The sequence below is a fragment of the Xiphophorus maculatus genome, chromosome 10, assembly GCF_002775205.1.
Source record: "Xiphophorus maculatus strain JP 163 A chromosome 10, X_maculatus-5.0-male, whole genome shotgun sequence".
In the NCBI taxonomy this organism is placed as follows: domain Eukaryota; kingdom Metazoa; phylum Chordata; class Actinopteri; order Cyprinodontiformes; family Poeciliidae; genus Xiphophorus; species Xiphophorus maculatus.
This window is the reverse complement of record NC_036452.1, coordinates 17512898-17530374: the sequence shown is the minus strand read 5'-3', so window position 1 is coordinate 17530374 and position 17477 is coordinate 17512898. Positions and strand designations below refer to the sequence as shown.

The 17477-nt window shown below is 41.3% G+C and overlaps 1 protein-coding gene across 2 annotated transcripts in view; it reads right to left on the bottom strand.

The window, feature by feature from the left end:
* Window positions 1-13517: 13517 nt before the first annotated feature.
* stxbp4 (syntaxin binding protein 4) overlaps window positions 13518-17477 on the bottom strand; it is a 29490-nt gene continuing 25530 nt past the window's right edge. For both annotated transcript variants that reach the window (XM_023341357.1, XM_023341358.1), the window contains exons 19-21: window positions 17397-17446; window positions 13914-14050; window positions 13518-13763 (exon numbers count right to left, since the gene is read on the bottom strand). In XM_023341357.1, coding sequence (XP_023197125.1) covers window positions 13750-13763; window positions 13914-14050; window positions 17397-17446 — 201 coding nt within the window. In that variant the 3' untranslated portion in view covers window positions 13518-13749. The remainder of the gene's footprint in view (window positions 13764-13913; window positions 14051-17396; window positions 17447-17477) is intronic.

Below are 17477 nucleotides of genomic sequence, written 5' to 3'. Positions count from 1 at the left end.
ACACACGCCCACACACACACGCACACACACACACCCACACACACACACACACACACCCCCCACACACACACACACACACACACACACACACACACACACACACACACACACACACACACACACTTCCAGTTCAGCCAGCAGAAGCATTAACTCTTAATTAACCAGAAAAATCACCGCATATTAGCAATAAACCGAAATATAACAAAGTTAGCACCGTCCAACCAGTTTATTATGAAGGTCTGCTACAGTCCTTGGCTCCAGGCTGTTTGCAGTAGCTCCTAATAATACTGACGTTTTAATTTGGGACCTTTATGCTTCGTACAAAATCAAATAAACACCCAGCTGGACTGAAATCTGGAGGCCAACACCTCAAATTGGTTGTTGTCTTCCATGAGAGAGCTCTTTTTCTTTCTGCTAGGAAAACCAGATCCATCAGAGCAGCCATTTTCCATATATGACACTTCTGCTTCTCAGTAGAACCTGGTAGTGACACCATCCATCATTCTCCCATCTCAGGTTCCCTTGATTTTATTTCTTGGACCAGTATCAGACCCTCCAAAGCAATACCAATCGACTGTCACTGTTTGGTTCTGGCTAAACCACAAGTTGACCTTATTATTATTTTATTTTTTTATGTTTTTCCTTCCGCTTCCATCACAGGAAGCCCACCTGAAATCCCTCTGCACTGAAAGGTGAGGTGGATGTTTGGCAACGTTACATGATGCTCTATATTTATCTGCTGGTTAATACAGTAAGGTGACTTTTGATTCTTTTCCCGCAGCTTCATTCAGGATGCCCAACAGTTTTCTTGATTTCTGCTCATTCCCCCTCACGCACTCTGGGCCTGCTCAGAGGAATGCTGGGTCACATGAGTGGGCCGGACTGACCTATTTTCATCCAATCAGAGGCCGCCGTCTCCTGCTCTCCTCCCCATCTCCCCCATGCAGCCCAGTCACATTGAATCTCATGTGCTCCGGAGTAGGAGCAAAACAAATCCAGCAGCAGGGAGGAGGAGAGAGGAGACCAGCAAGCAACAGAGAGTGGGAACGATTTAGAAGGAAGGGGAAGCAAAAATGAACAGAAAACTACAAATATAGAAAAAGACTCGATAGAGGACGATAATTTGAAAAAGCGAATGCAAAGAAGATAAATAAATACAAAGGGAGATGATGGGGAAGGAAAATGAATGAAGGGTTGGTAAAAAAAATGAAAGGAAAATGTGAGAAACCATGAGAAAGGAAAAAGTTTAAAAAATAAAGTGAAAATGTAAAAGAATAAAGATGAGAAGAGGAGAGCACATCAGAGATTTGCCCATCATAATGCTGGAGCTCTTTTATTTAAGTGATAAATTTGGCTCTATTCCTCTTTCTCTCCTTCCTTCGTTCCTCTGATTATTTCTTGTCCCTCTTTGCTTTTTCTTTTTTCTTTCTGCAACCCGGTTCAAACCAGTCGACAATCCCAGCTACTGTCACCTCATCACGCCCTCTGCAGAGTCCAGAGATTGTTTTCTAACTTCTGTTACCTCCAGTTGTGAGAAGAAAAAAAAAATAAAATCTTTCACATTGCCAGATCGGACACTTTCCGGCATTTCTCTGTTTATCAGACTTCAGCTCAGTTAAGTGACTCAAAACGCCAGGCAACGCTTCCGAAAAGTTGGCTCGACTAAATAAAAGTCGGGTTGTAAACAACAGGCGAGGTGATCCAGCATTTTCATTGCCTTTCTGTGCTACTTGCTTTTCTTGTTCAGTGGGCATTGCATCCATCTTGTGACTCTCTCCTTAATTGTTGTTATCATAGAAGAGTCATTGTACGATAATAATATTTAATCCTTTTTTTCCTTTTTCGTCTCTGGGTTCCAGTCAAAACAATTTTTTTTGTGGTACTTATAGGAGCCAAATAAGAGCCAAAAGTGTTGTGGTGTTTGTTTGTGTTTTGTTTTTCTTTAAAACCATGTAAATCATGTTGCTTCTGCGTGAACTCGATCCGGCAGACGAAGAAGCTCCCTGAAACACAAAGCACCCTAAAAACGGTGCGTGTGATTCTGCGTGCAGCGAAGAGTCCGACAAAGCCGTCATTAAACACTCCTTAGCAACAGCAGCAACCGAGGGCCTGCAGTGTTGTGGCAACCGTTTTGTCGAGAGGAAAGTAGGGCAGCGGCGACTGGACCTGTTGCAGCTCTGACTCATTGCTTTAACGCGCCTCACTGCCACCTGAAGAGGCTTTTCTGTCACTGCACAGAAACCTTTTCAGCTGCCGGCATGTTAAAGCAGCTCGTATTTCCCGTCAGCTAATCCAGACAGATGGAGTTTGTTGCGTGACAAAGGCGTCTGCATGAAGAAGGCCGAACACCGAGAGTTTGTTTAAGACGAGATTTTATTTAAAAACAAGACATAATGTATGCACGCATGCGCCTTTCTCTTCCTTTAGTTGCACTCAGCTGTCACAAGGATTGCAAATTACAGTAATCGTGTGACTTTTATTTGACACAATCGACAACAGAATTAAATTACTCCCTGGGCAAGGAGGCAAATTAATCCCTGGGCAAAGCAATGGGGCTTATTTTGTATCGAAATGAATCACAGATTGGTTGGCCATGAAATAATCATCTTCAAAAGCGTAGAGAAAACAGAAGCCTTTTACATTTTAAACATCTTAAGTCTTCTTTAGAAACAACTGGAAAACTACTGTTTTCTATATTTTTTTCCCTCAAGCAAAGTCAGTTTAATCTGTACAGATTTGCTCCATGTTCTGCCATCTTTGCAGCATGTAAAAATGTTGGTTAAAGTCCTATAATTTTTCTGATGGGTTGTCGTTGCATCGTCGTCTAATAGTATTACTCAAATCTGGCTTCCCAGCAGCTCCGATTAACACAGGAGCGCCTCAGGACGGTGTGCACGGACCACTGCTCTTTGTACATTTACACAATCCCACTTGATCTTTTGTGAACAATTGTACGTTAGTGAAACTGAAATCCTGGCTGCGGATACACAGACGCTTCTCTTGTTCCTGTTCAGATTGAAATAATTACTACCTATTGTTTGACTTTTGAATGGAATCTGTGAGTAAATCTTGCCTCATTGGAGAAACATCTCCAGACCCAGCCCACGAGTGTTTTGATTCGCCCTCTTTCTCAACTACCGTCGGCTCTTCCAACTAACATTCACGCAAACTCTTGGGTGTGCACCCAAAACTCACCAAGCTCTAACCACTCCCTTCTGTTCTCCGTGTTTACATCTACAATGTTCAACCCTTTGTAGAATGCATCTTACAATAACAGTTATTCACAGAGGCATTCAGTACAAATGAGTGTTTCTTCCCCTACTCCCATCACTGACCCATTTAGCGTTTTGGTTGTTTCATATGCCATCATTTCGGATTTTGTGATACCTCTGGAGAGGCTCTACAAAAATGTTTGCTGCTTATAGTCTCCAAAGGCGTTATGCTGTTTTATTTGTCCAATTTCTCTGTTTTTTTTTTTTTTTCCATTGCCTTCCGTCTTTGTTTCTATGTTTTCTTCCATAGTAACGGGGTGCTGGCGAAGTTTGTCTCAGCTGGTCAGCGAGACAGATTTACAATCTGAAATATCCTAAAGGATTATAATGCTCATAATTTATCCAGTTTCTTTAAGAGGAAAATTTTCAAAATGGAAAAAAAAGGGGATTTATTGATTCCTAGTGATGAACGTTTGAAGTGAATATCTAGCAAAAGAGCTCAGTTACACGGTTTTATGGGTCAGTGCCATTTAGACATAATGACAAACAACATAATCACGTAATCGTCGTATGTTTTACCACAAAACAGTCGAAGTACCGAGTTACGCAACCAAAGCTGGCCTAAATAAGCCCAGTCAGAGCGCGTGGACCTTGCGTTGCCTCTTAATACTCTGACTTATTCTTAAATCTGGGCTGTAATCAGACCTGTTTGCATAAAAAGGATGTGAACTTTCTCCCAGTATCCATCAGGCCAGTTATGGATCACTTTGCGCAGGTCCTTTTAATCCAAGCTGCTCATGGAGCCGATGACCCTCAGATTCTCCAAATGGAATCGAGGAAAAGAGGCTTTGAATGTTGTGTAACATCACGGCGAAGTTGGCTTTGGAGACTGTTTACACACTGCTAAAAAGAGCAGCAGCGGACGTGTGCGTGTTCACAGATGTCAAGCATAGGTCTCTCTACACAAAAATCATAGATTACTAAGGAGTCGATAAAAGTAGCCAAGGTCATGACAATTTTTTTAAGTCAGTTTAATTAAAAAAATTATAATTTTATTGATCTCGATGAACAATTAAACCTTGTTAATTAATTCAAGATTCTTCAAAGAGTTATTGTAGATGGTGACGGCTGCGGGGTTTAAGGAAGTCCTGTAGCGGTCTGTGTTAAGGCGAGTTCGAAGAAGCCTCTGACTGAAGACGTTTTTCTATGACAGTCTCATGAAGAAGACGCTCAGGGTTGTCCATCGTTTTCAGGATTTTGCACCATCATCTAGTCCACAAAACTGAATACGCTCAAAATAAAGATTTCATTCAATCATGAATTCATCGAAACACTTTCGCTTCCGCTCATCTCCCCTCTTCCTCAACAGTCAGTGATCTGTATCTTAAAATGAGGAAGGAGTCCAGTGAGGGCTGTGTGGATGTGTGGGGGTGTGTGTGTGTGATTTCTGTTATCTGCGCCTCTGATAGCGTCACATATTTATAGCCACACTTGTGAACACGAAGGAAAATCAATATTTGGAGCCGCTGGCAGGAAGACTATTGGCTCAGCTCCACCTCCAGCCCACACACACACACACACACACACTCGCAAGCCGACACACACATGTAATAAATACAGCCGTTCACATCACACACACCGGTGCTCTCGCACAGAAACAAATGCAACCTCTTCGCCCAAAGCTAACCGCCAAAATAATCGGATTATGTGACATTCATTTTGTTGCTTCCAGATCCGACGTCAGCAACACAAAACAGCAAACGCATCTCATGAAATGGGAACATCTTTTTTTTTCTTTTATTGATCCATCTTCATGACATAATACTTGCTGTAGTTTCATTATAACCACAGAGCCTTCCAGTCCCACTGCTGAATAGAAGGATCCCAGAATCCTGACAGGGTTCCATTATCGCTTTCTATAAGGCTTCACAAGGTTTCTAGAGCAAAGCGGGGCGTTGGTTTCAGGTTTTTACAAAACGTTACGAATCAAGAAGACGCTGCAGTAGTGAAGCAGGGAAACAGTGTTGGTTTTTTAATGTGGGGACTAATTAGAGAGAGCAGCCAACAAATGTAAACTAAAATCAAGAGTAGAGGGGAAAAAGAAAGCTAAAAGCAGCACAGATGAAATCCTTCTGAAGTGTCCTTAAAATCAACCAACCCCCCCTACACACACACACACACACTTTGGCAGTAATTGCTTGGAATAAAAGCGGAGCTCAAACTCACCCATGTCCTCGACAAAAACAGTTCGCTCGAGCGTGGAAGCACAATAAAGTCTGAAGTAATTCCAGCAGGTGTCTCCTCTGTTGCCGTTTGGCCTCCTTCTTTTCTAGTAATTATTCGGTTTTGCACTAAATACAAAAACAAAATATGACAGTAATATTTTTTGTCTTTATTGAAAATAATATTTCGCTATGTCGTGGCTGTAAAGTGCAGAGAGGAAGGAGTGGAGAAAACGCAATACGTAAACGTCAATGAAACGAAAGTCCAAACTTTCTGAAAAAAATGTTGCAGTCAAACAGGATCGACCGAGGAAATATGAAAAAGAGGAATTGGCTGAATGGAATGAATAAATTAGCATAAACACAAGAAATCTATTGTTATTGAGCGGAACATGTACCAAAAAGGTGATAAATACACTAGTCGAAAGCATGTATTATATGTTAAAGGGAACCTAACATAGGAAGGCAGCTTTCAAAATAAATCAGGAAGTGCAAAACTTCCCTGACGAGGACGGTGAGCGCTGCAACTCAAATCAGAGGAAGAAAGACAAAAAGTGAAACGGAAAACAAGGATGAAAGAATCTGGACATCCTATGCCAGATTGGTTATTTTTACTTGTGACGAGTCTAACATTTTTGTTTTGTAGCAAGTCTATTTCACATTTCACATCACGGTGTAATCTCACGCTTTGCTTTGCAGATGCTCACTCCACACCAGAGATGCTGGAAAGTTTGTTTTTTTTCCCCCAAAATAGGAGTCAAATCTCAAGTCTCACCCCGATTCAGAGCCGCCTGTCAGAAAGAAACACTTTCTCAATAAATGAATGGATTTCACTGGTTGATAACACTGAAGAAGTATCTTTCGGAAGCTGTCGATGGTTTTTAAAAAAAAACTGAATTTGGACTATTTTGCACTGCCGAATTAAAAAAAATGACGTCCATTTTTCTCAACCAGGTCAGGTTTTTATTCTAATTTGATTTGGAGAAATACGATCGTCTGACTAAATTGTTTACGCTTTTGTGACATAATGAGTTAATTTCCTTTAATATTCCTTTTCCAAAAAAATAAATAAATAAATTTGAGGAGAAAAAAAAATGGTTTTCTAACAGAGTGTATTAATTAAATGTTACAACCATGGATTTTTGTAAATTGAATAATAAACACTGGTAAGGGTAAGTACATGTGAATTGAACATTACGTCATTGATCCCAGATACTCAGGAAACCGGTCCATACATGAGAACAGATAATTCATTTTTGACGCTCATATTGCATCCGTTTTTGGTGATTTTTGGATTCAGCACATGAAAATGACTCTAAAACAGTCGGAAAACCTCAGACTATTTTTTGCCCGTTGACCCCAGTGTAATCAAGCAGGTCCTTGATCTTCTTTTGGTTCCCGAAATAGCTATTGTACAGGTTTCTTGGACAATGCGTCTACGTTTGGATCAAATTTGGCTTTAAAAAAAATCACCTTATGTTTAAAAAAACACAAAAGGATTCCGAGCAGCTGCATTCTGCCGGGAGAACAACTAGAAGAGTTCAGTAATGATGGAGATGACAGGTTGGATGACTGAGCTCCTACATGTTGGTCTCAAGAGCTGAACTCTGCTGCGTCTCCGTCTCCGTCTCCTCTCCGTTGGATTCGGCCGCCGGCGCCGAGGCCTCCTCCTTTGGAGGCGGCTCGGTGGCTTCAGGTAGGCTCCATGATGTCGTCTGGGTCATGTGACTGCCCCAATTAATAAAGCAGATGGTTTCTAGGTTAATAAATACCATTTTCGTTACTCCAGACAAGTTGAAGTTACGGGTGGGAAGGGGATTTTATCCGGTTCTACTTCCTGAGCATTATGACACTCAATCGAAAATCCAAAAGCAGATCTGCATCAGTGGTGGCGGCATTAATGTGATGTTTCTTAGGAGTATTAATGGTTTCATTTTCTGGCTTCAAGCAAATTTACAAAGATTCAGTGTTGTAATGTTCTCAGTTACAGATCATCTTCCCTTTTTCTGAGAACTGTGGAATCCCATCTGGAGTTAAATGCACAGAGCGTGCTTCATCCTACAGCTCCGCTCTTAATCCGCTCCAATCCGAACAGAGTTTTTTTTTTAAATCAGATCCTGCTCTGTCAAGGTCTGATTATACAAGAACCAGCAGGAAATTAAGGAAAGTTGTTGGACAATGCCTGCCATAAATGGACAGGAAGTGTTTTTAACTTAAATGAAGGAGAATTACTGTGTTTTGGGTCACTGATTTTTTTCTTCTTCTTCTTTCTTTTTAGGAACCCGATGTTAGGACCTTACTTGACAAAGTACACGACTCCTTCTGTGGTGTAGGCCTGCTCCCAGCCATAAGGTGGACCTGGCAGGGAGACAATAAAACATCTTGATGATTATTTTTGTTTCAAAGTACTTTCACCTTTAGGGCGTTTCCACATTTTGCTGTGTTCCAACTTCTTCTATGTTAATATGTTCAATGGATGAAAACGAAATGCTCAGAGGACGCAGAACAACAATGCTTGTAAAATAGTCCTAGATAAAATACTTTAAAGAAAATCTCAAAGAACAAAGTAAAACCAATGTAAGGGCAAGAATATGAAAAGCATGCAGGAAACCGAAAGAAAACTAAAAAAAAATATATATATAGGCTATATAAAGAACTAGGGTAGGTAATAAATGACACAAACAGGAAGAAGAGACAGGAGTGTGGACATTGAGGGTGTGATTGCTGGATGAGCAACGGGCGTGCTGATTGGATGGAACGAATCACAATGGAAATAAATGGTTTTTGCAGCAAAATCATTACATAGAAACTCAACTTTTTACTTCGTGAGGGTAACCTCAAACAAATGACATCAAGATTGCAAACAATGTAATTTTCAGCATGAATATAATCATTAACAAAAAAAAAAAAATTTTCTTGAAATCTTAAGTTTCAATGTCCTTTTTATCATAATGTGACACATGACACGTGCACACAGCTTCAGAAAACAAGCTACAGAAATAATAATAAGAAAAAAAAAAACAATAAAGAGCTCCGGTTTGATTTTTCAGTCTCTCGGCTTTATAATATTGCTGAATTTAAGTTCCTCCTTACCGGAAATCTCAAATGACTGTGAGATTGCAGCCGCTGAGATACATGAATGAACGCATGCATGCGGACTGTGGTGTCGCACTCATCATTTCTTCATGCTGCATGTGAGAACGTGAGCGAGCCGAACGAGAATTCATGCCATTTTTTTTTTTTATCATTCCGAGTTAAGTTTTTTATTTTATTTTTTTCTCATTCTCATTTTCCACGAACTCCATCGCCTCCCTGCGGCTCCGAACAGCAGCTGACATGCAAGTACACAGAAGCAACAATGAAGTTCTCAACACCAGAAGAAGAAAAAACAAAGATGGCGGTGCAGCTAGCTTTGCTTTGAATGCTAACCGTGGTACGTTTCAGTGGCGAGGCGGACGGACCTGAGGCGGTTGGTAATGGCGGCTCACGCAAACAGCTAACGGTGTTAGCTAGCATGCTAACACCTTTTTAAATCCGTTCCCAACAATCATCCTCGAATGGATCCGCCATATTTATTTTTATCCACTACTTTAGGGGTGTGTCAAAGTTATTTTAATTTCGGCCTAAATTAAGATAATTCTGTCCTCAAGGGGCCAATTGTGACAGAATATAACAATAAAACTATATATTAACTGTTAAAATATTGTAGCCTTCTCTACATTCATTTCTTAAAAGTCAGCATTTAACATATTCTTTTTACATCGATGTAGTTTGGCAGTATACAAATAAATACTAATTTGACTGTGGAACAATATTTAAGCAAACATCTCTTGAAGGTCTCGTTCTGTGGCCCCTCAGAGTTTGGAGAGCCAGAGAAATCGCTTTGGTTTGACACTTGATGCTGTATTTGGTCTGAAAACAAAGACGTGGGATTAATACAACAATGAGATGTGTTTAATGAAGCAGAATGTTCAGCTCTAAAATTGTTGCTTTCACACGTGTTTGTTTTTGATTGCAAGAAAAGCAGCGATGTAAGAAAAATAACTCCAGACGTTTTGTCTGAGGCTTGCTGCGTTTGTTGACCCAGCGCCGGTTCCTCCCTTAAGCTGCTTTTCTTAGTCATTCAGTTTCATATGTCAGGTTGACTGAAACTGAGTGAAAAGAGGGCCGGTGTCTAAAAAAAAGACTCGAGAATCCCTTCAGAAATAATGAAAAGCCAATAATAAACGATGCAGAAAAAATCTCTGGATTTATGGTGTTGCTCAGAACAGTTGTAAAAAAAAAAAACTAAAGGGGTTGGGAGGGATGTGCAGTGAAGGACTTATTTATTTTGATTCATTTTTTTTTGGTGACTGAATAATGGTTTCACTGCAGGTTTAAATGTGGATTTCTGCTCCGAACATTTTAGGGAACAACACTCCTTTACCCGTTTCCGCAGGAATGACTTCACTTAGAGATGATCATTTATTATTAATGCGGCAGGCAGAAGAGTTCAGCAGGTTCGTCTAGTTTGCATACAGTGACTTCATGTGTTACACCTTCTATTGAGTATCAGGCAAGTCTGCTGATTTTAAAAGCTGTCAGTGACCACACTCCTGCTCCAGCTCTGTCTTCTTTTCAGTTTTTACTCCATTTTTTTTCCTGCTTTGAAATACTGACCAATTTCACTCCCTCACCCCTTTTTAGTGAAGCTCTAAATGCAGACAAGAGCTATTCTCTGCTTTAAAAGCTAATTGTAAGTTTAAAATAAATGAGCAAAAGCAGCTGGGAGTCGTTAAATTATTCCAGATGTGCTTAAAATGATGCCCGATATTTTGTCTGGAGCAGAATGCTGATGTTTTTTTGTTTTTTTTTTAAAGCTATACATAGATTCCATCTCGTGGATTTCGCCCGGATCGGTCGGCCTTCACCTAAACTTTATTTTTGAGCGTCGCCGGGGAAGACGTGGGCGTCCTGCCGTTGTCTCAGTCCCACAGACGTCCTTCAGCGTTCACTGATAAATCGGGAGGAAGAACTGTGAGACCGAGCACGACTCGCGCAGGAAGTAGGTCAGCCTCTGCAGCGCACATTCAGACACCGACACATTTCGTCTACGATGGTTTTAGACGGAGGTGCACATTCGGAAAGCAGGACGCTTCAGCAACAGGTGGGAAGTCAAGCCTAAGCCTCCCATCGGTCGTTACATGACGACTTTGAAATCTGTTTATGACTTTAAAAACATAGAAAAATAGGCAAGTAAAACCACAACAAAGCCATCAGACTGAGGAGATGAGCATTAAGAGAGATACACTGCAACTGATCCTGACATCATAAGGAGAACCTAAGAGAAAAGAGTGGCTACTTTTGTTTGTTTCATTGATGATAAAGAGAAATAAGCAGTCAGTCATTGTGAATTTTCCCCCATAGTGGAAAGTATCTGTGCTACAATACTCAGCATGGTCTGTGCTGCAGATTAAATTCCCCTCGTTGCCTGGAAACAGGTTGGGCTTTAGAATCCTAAGGCTGCTGGCAGGACTTCTTTATCCTTCAGCAGTTTCTAACAGTTTAATTGTTGTAGAGCTATTGAGGTGTTTTCACTTATGCCTGCTTCTAGCAGTGATTTACACACTGTTCAGCGACTAAAAGGTAGTTTAGTCTCCAATTAACACAATTTCCACCTTTTTATTTTTGTTCTAAATGAAGACTGAGTTCTCCAGCTGGGATTGTGAGAAAGAGGCACTAACCGCTAACCGTGCTTTTTCCCCACTGTGGCCATTGCCCAATTCAGATCATCAACTTGTTAGTTTTCTTGGTCGCAGCAGGAAGTCACATTTTCACAACTGGCAATTAGCAGGAAGTAAAATATTCAGCAGCTTCCACAGACGAACGAGACGGGGAAAATATTGCCATGACAACCTGTCGTCCATCTGCAGCTCTGTCCTCGGAACACATTTCAGGTGCGGCAAACTCGTTCACTCGAGACTTCTTAATGCAGATAGTTAAAAAGAAAAAAAACAACATCCCAGCTTCTGCTCAGTAGCTTAAATAACACTCTTTCCAATATTACCCAACTCAGACCAACTAGTTACCTGTAAGCTTTCCCATGTCATAAGCTTCAGATCTGTCTGATAGGTCTGATTATCCCGTTGGATCGAGTTTAGAATGGGGATCCGATTTCTGAAACGACTCAAGCTGTTTGGTTTCCTTCCAGTGCAAAATTTTGTTCAATTTGGTTGATTTGAAGTTAATCTCAACTTTGCCTTCGCATATAAAAGGGCGTTATTTCTAATTGTAAAGAACAGAACATTACACCACAGGACAAAAGGGGATCATGGTCTTTTAATTGGTCGGACTTACTCGACCAGGAAGTGACTCTCTCTCTGTGACGCCAAGGCTAACATGCTAGCTGTTGTCATCCATCTCTTTCCATCAGTGCACCGGCGAAGCATCTGCCGAGGAAACTTATTAGTCCAAGCTCTGTTCCTGACAAGTATGCTTTTTCTTTTCAGCTCATGCAAGGCAGTGCATCTTCTTAAGCTCACTTCTAAACACTCGCATCTCCATAAATATAAACAGTTGTCGGCAACATTTCATTGTAGAAGCGCACGCGACCGTTCTACAGCAGGATCAGCACCATGGACAGCAACAACCTGCAGCTCTGGTTCAAATGAGGCTCGAAGGCCGCCGATGCTCGGGCACGCTGCGTCTCCTTCACCATTTCAACAAACTTTGAGATCGCGTTTGTAGAAAACTCATATTGTGCTCAACATAAGATGCCCGGCCTAATTTATTCCCTCTTCTTTGTGTTTGAGATGAGAGAATCTAGATGAGCCAGAGAGATAAAATAAACAACCGATAGGTACCAGCTGAAAACGTCAAGTCACGACGTTGACACGAAGTCAGAGGTGTTGATCAAGAAGTGCTGAGTTAAATTTTAGTGACATTTGATGAAGATGTTGAACAATTTTGGAGTTATTTTAATGTACTTCTATGAGTTCTGAAAAACTGAGGCAGTGAAAATGTTGGACATTATCTATTTTGTAGAGTCAGAATTGACAAGACATTAACATTTTGAGAAGTACCACAATTTCCTGCTGGGTTCAGGATGTGTTTTAATCAAGTATGATCACCATCAGTATGTCACATTGACAAGTAATGGCTATCTGAGTTGATTGGTCACAATAACTCTAAACAAGTTAACATTTAGAGCTGATTTGGAGACACAGGTCTTTGGAGAACGTTGCTTCTAAACAACCAGAACTGAAAGTGCGTCAGTTGGGAGAAAAAAAAGAAAAAAGGAATAGCTGATAATAGTCTTAGAAAAGTAAGTAAAAAGATCCACACTCGTTCTGATTCAATGTATCCACAGACCTCTGTGGCAAACATTCTAATTTCAACTCATCTTTCTACACTTTTGACCGTTTCGACTCAGAAGAAGCCCAGATATACGGTTTATTAATGACTTGAAGAACCAGGAAAAGTTGGTTTGTTTTCAAATCAAAATATTTATTTCATCTGATTGTATCAATCACAGCCCAGCTGGTCAAACAGAGCAAGCAGCTTCACAAAGCTGATCCTGGTTACAAAGAGCAACTCATGGTCCATTGACCTTGTATCTGAAGGTTTACTCCGAAAAGGAACAAACAGCTGATAACTCCAGACGGGATGGAAGCGTTCGCGCCGTCACGGCTTCCCTCCCTCCCTGGCGTCCGTGGGTATATCAGGCGAGCTGGGGTTTCTCCTCATGTGCCGCTTCACTGTATTGCTTCGTCTTCTTCGGCTAGTCTACTGCACTAACACGAGCGTTCAGCCTCTATGATACAAAGCTAAACAACTGAGCAGATTAACAGTGACAGAGAGTTACAGAGACTCGGATTCTACGCGTGGGTTCTGGATGGAGTATGGCAAATGTTTTTTTTTTGTTTTTTTTGTTTTTAACTGTGATGATGAGGTTTCTGATCTCTACGGGTTGGTGAAGGTGCTTACCGATAAGAGAAGATGGGACAGAGTTAGAAAACCACACCAACGTCGCGGGAGTTCCACCGACTGATCGCTGCGAAATCAGATCAGCGGGTCAAACTTTGAAACATTCATGTTGTCCATCAGGTTTTTTGGGGGGGGGGGTTTCTGCAAGAATGTTCTTGCGCAGCTTTTTTTGTTCTGTTCTGTTTTGTTTGTTGGTTAAAATGTTGATATGCAGAAACGCAGCTGCAGACTAGCATGTGCCATGCAGGTTTGCTGCATGGAATTCCAGTAGCAGAAGGTGAGGAGGTGAGGAGTGGCAGCGAGGAGAGAACGAGGCTCCCGACGTCTGGTGTCCTGCAGGAGGTGCTCCTCTAGAAGGTCAGCACTGAAATGGGGTGGGGAAGGGGGGGGGGGGGGGACAGTCACTCACGGCGGCAGCCTTCAGCTTCGTCCGGTGGGAGCGGCATGCGGGGCGGCACGGAAGTCGGGGAGGGGGAGGAGGAGGAAAAGGTGGAGAGGAAGACCTCTCACTTACAGTCCACCTCCAGGACGGCTCTGACGGACCGCGTGAGCTCTTTCGCCTCCTGGGCGAGCGTGGCGGCGGTCCACGGGCTTTTCCTGTAGCGAGGGGGGACGCCGTGGGACGACGAGCCGGCTTTGACGTCCCCGGAGCTGCGAACACAGGCGAGGTGGGGTCAGCGGAGGGAAAAAGTGCAACACAAGGAGAACCCCGGAAATACTCCCAGAGGATTCTGTTAAACTGACCACAAAACAGTAAAAAGTGATGACAGTGACTGATGGTTGTAGCAAAGGATTCCTTTACATAGGACGCCATTGGCTTCTCTTTTTCTCCCCAGGTCGATTAAGATTATCCCTTTTAAAAACAGACGGCAGGCAGCATTAATCATTGTGAGGCACAGAGCTGAGGCCTTAAACTAATAAGGGTTTTTGTTTTTGGTAACAGCGGGGGCTGGGTTAAGTTTTCCTGTGTGGAGTTGGCATGTTCTTGCAGAGCAAGCCTGGATTTTCTGTGGGTACTCTGGATTATTTAGATTTATGGCCGGATCCCGACCAAAACAAGACCCAAAATTCTAGCCGGATCGGGCCAGAATGATGTGCTTGATGGTTGGATCCTGGTGTCATAGTGCAAATAGAGGCATAAATAGTTAACCTGTTGAGGAAATAAAAAAAGGTAGGGTGGCAAAAGTAAATCGGACTGTAAACAAAGGCAGCACACTGAATGCACACGCTGGGTGGGCTTCATAATGTAACACAGGATAGTATAACACGAGGAGCAAAAATTTAATTTAGTTTTACTCCAATTTTTAAGGTAATTGGGAATGAAAATGTAACCAAAAAAGGCGAGGTAGATTTCATCTACTTTTGGTGTTTCAGAGTTCTTATGCTTTATTAAAAGTATCAGTTTGAATGCACCCAACCAGATTGAGTGCAAATTGTTCCTTCAGCTTTTGGGGGTAAATTCTACAGGTGTTTTTTTTGTTTGTTTGTTTGGGGTTTTTTTACAGTGTAGTAAAACATGTCGCTCACACCTCCTTTCTTGATTAAAAAGGACACTTAAGACGCTTTTCAGTCTAAAAGCCTCATCTTTGCTCTTCCAAGCATACGTCTTGTTCTTGTGTCCATCCTGCATTGAAATCAGAACCTTCAGCTGCCTGTCAATGACGCCTTTGAGTTTGTTGTCGTTTGTTGCATCTGTGCAGCAAACATCTAACCTGATGAAGTCAGGCACAAGTTAATACAATACAGATAAATTCTCTGAGGTTGAATTCTTTCTTTCTTTCTATAAACTAATTTTGCTTCTGAGCTGAGCTCTGAGGAAATGATGGCTGTAATCTGTGTCAGAATACAAAAAAAAAAACATTGAGGAAGCTAGAAAAAAGGAAGGGAAAAAAATCAACAATGCTTCCTTTATTGAATCTATGGATCAGACAACAAGTGGCCTAGAAATGAACAAACGAGAGAGTAAAAATAACAGAAATAGGACCGGGGGTCTGCTATGGGGGGTAGAGTGTCCAGCAGTTATGAAACCTCAGGTGTCCCACTGACCTGCAATGAAATAAAAGAAGCTGGCAGGAGGATTCATAGGTAGATAACTTAATAGCATGACCAAGTGACCGGATTTACCGAGTCCACCTTACACAAGCTCCCAGGGAGAGCTGATAAACTGGGATCAAGACACGGCGGAGGAACAAAAGGATAAAGGCAGATGGAGGGAAACATGAAAGATAAACAGATGAAATAAGAAGAGAAAAGGGAGGAATAACAGAAGAGATTATGAAACTAAGCAGATGGAAAACGGGTGAATAAGAGCATAGATGAAAAAAAATATATACAGTATACATAAGAAAAGGAAAATTCACGCAGATCGAAAGGGACACCAGCATCAGAAACGTAAATAGAAAAGATAAATAGCAGGATAAGAAACTTGCACAAACAGATCTACAATGAAACATCTGTGGGAGAGAATGATGGAAGGAGGAAGTGAAAGGAGAGAAGTAAATGAGATGAAAGATCATTTATAATCTTAAAAGGTTGTAAGAGACAAAGGAATTAATCAGAGATGTTATGAGTGGAAAAACTAATCTAGATGTACGCAAACCATTTGATGGCAATAAGGTTACTCATTCATCCACAGAGGACGACTTCAGACGCAGAACAAAAAGATAATCAGACATTGGCCTACAGCAGACCATCCATCCATCCATCCATCCATCCACCCATCCATCCATCCATCCATCCATCCCTGACTTAAGAAATGGTCTGCAGTTTCGGATTATGAAGTGAACCCGTTAGCATGCTTTGTGTAAACACTCCTCATGGTGATCAGTGTTGGTGGTTAATAAATCAAGATCAACAACTGGATAGGAAAGAGTAATTGGTGACCTCTTACTCGGTGGAGACATTTCGTAATGCCGCCGCTCGCAGCGGGAGCCCATTACCGGGAGCCAACCGGCGCTCTGCCTGAGCTGAAGTGGGCCAAGCCGGACCACTGAGTGTGTGCGAAGCCCGGACTAGTGGGCTCTCTGCTGGAGACATCATTACATGACTGAGTAACACACGTCTCAGTTGCCTTCACTTCTAACTTATTTCCTGTGTACCGAACGTGCAAAGGGAACTTTCCTGAACCTCGTTTAGACTTGTCGAAAGTCACAAAGATGTTGAATAGAGTTGTTAATTTGTTATTTCATGGATGCACAGAGAAACTGACACCCTGCGTTGATGTACAGGAAACAATTTACCCACCTAGCGTCCGTTATTAGAAAAGCAAAGCAAAACTTTGAAGTAATGACAAACACAGAGAACGAAATATGAAGACATAAGAAAAACTTTGTTTCTTTACCTTTTTAAGAATTTGAAAAACAAGAACACATTTATTAATTTCATGATAATTTCCTTTGATTTCTATTTGTTTTGAAAAATTCAAATATCCAAATTTAAATGAAAAAATGGTAATATTGACACTTTAAACAAAACTAAATAAATTAGCTTCGAGTGACTAGATGAGGATAAAAGTATTTAGTTACAGTTTTTACATGTTTACACGTGTTGCTGCTTAGAAAATAAATATATTTAAATACTTTATTTTTTATATTATGGAGAAAAACAAAATTAGAATCGAATAAATAAAAAAAACAAAAGCAACAAGTGTAAAAAAAAAACACTAAACAAATTGATGGGATTTTTTCCTGTTCAAACATTTCTTTACATATTTCCCCATCTGTACATGAGTTTTATTTATATTTCTTGTAGTTCTTAACACACACTACATGTGTATATCAGCAGCAACACAGCAGAACACTGTGGTAAAGATACACACACGCACACAAAGGACAAGCAAAACTAACATGTAGAGATGAAGGCTCCTGGTTGCTATGGCAACCATTTCCCCCAAGGAACCGGACTCGTTAGTGCAGACTCTAACGAATAGCAGGCAGCCAATCAACCTTTTGTCACTCTGAGACACACACACACACCCAGACAGCTTTGAAGCGTGTACCTGTAGCTCTTTGTGGGTCCGTGACTTTCCAGCAAAAAGTCCTGAACGCTCTGCAGTGAAAGGCAAAAAGAAAAACAAACG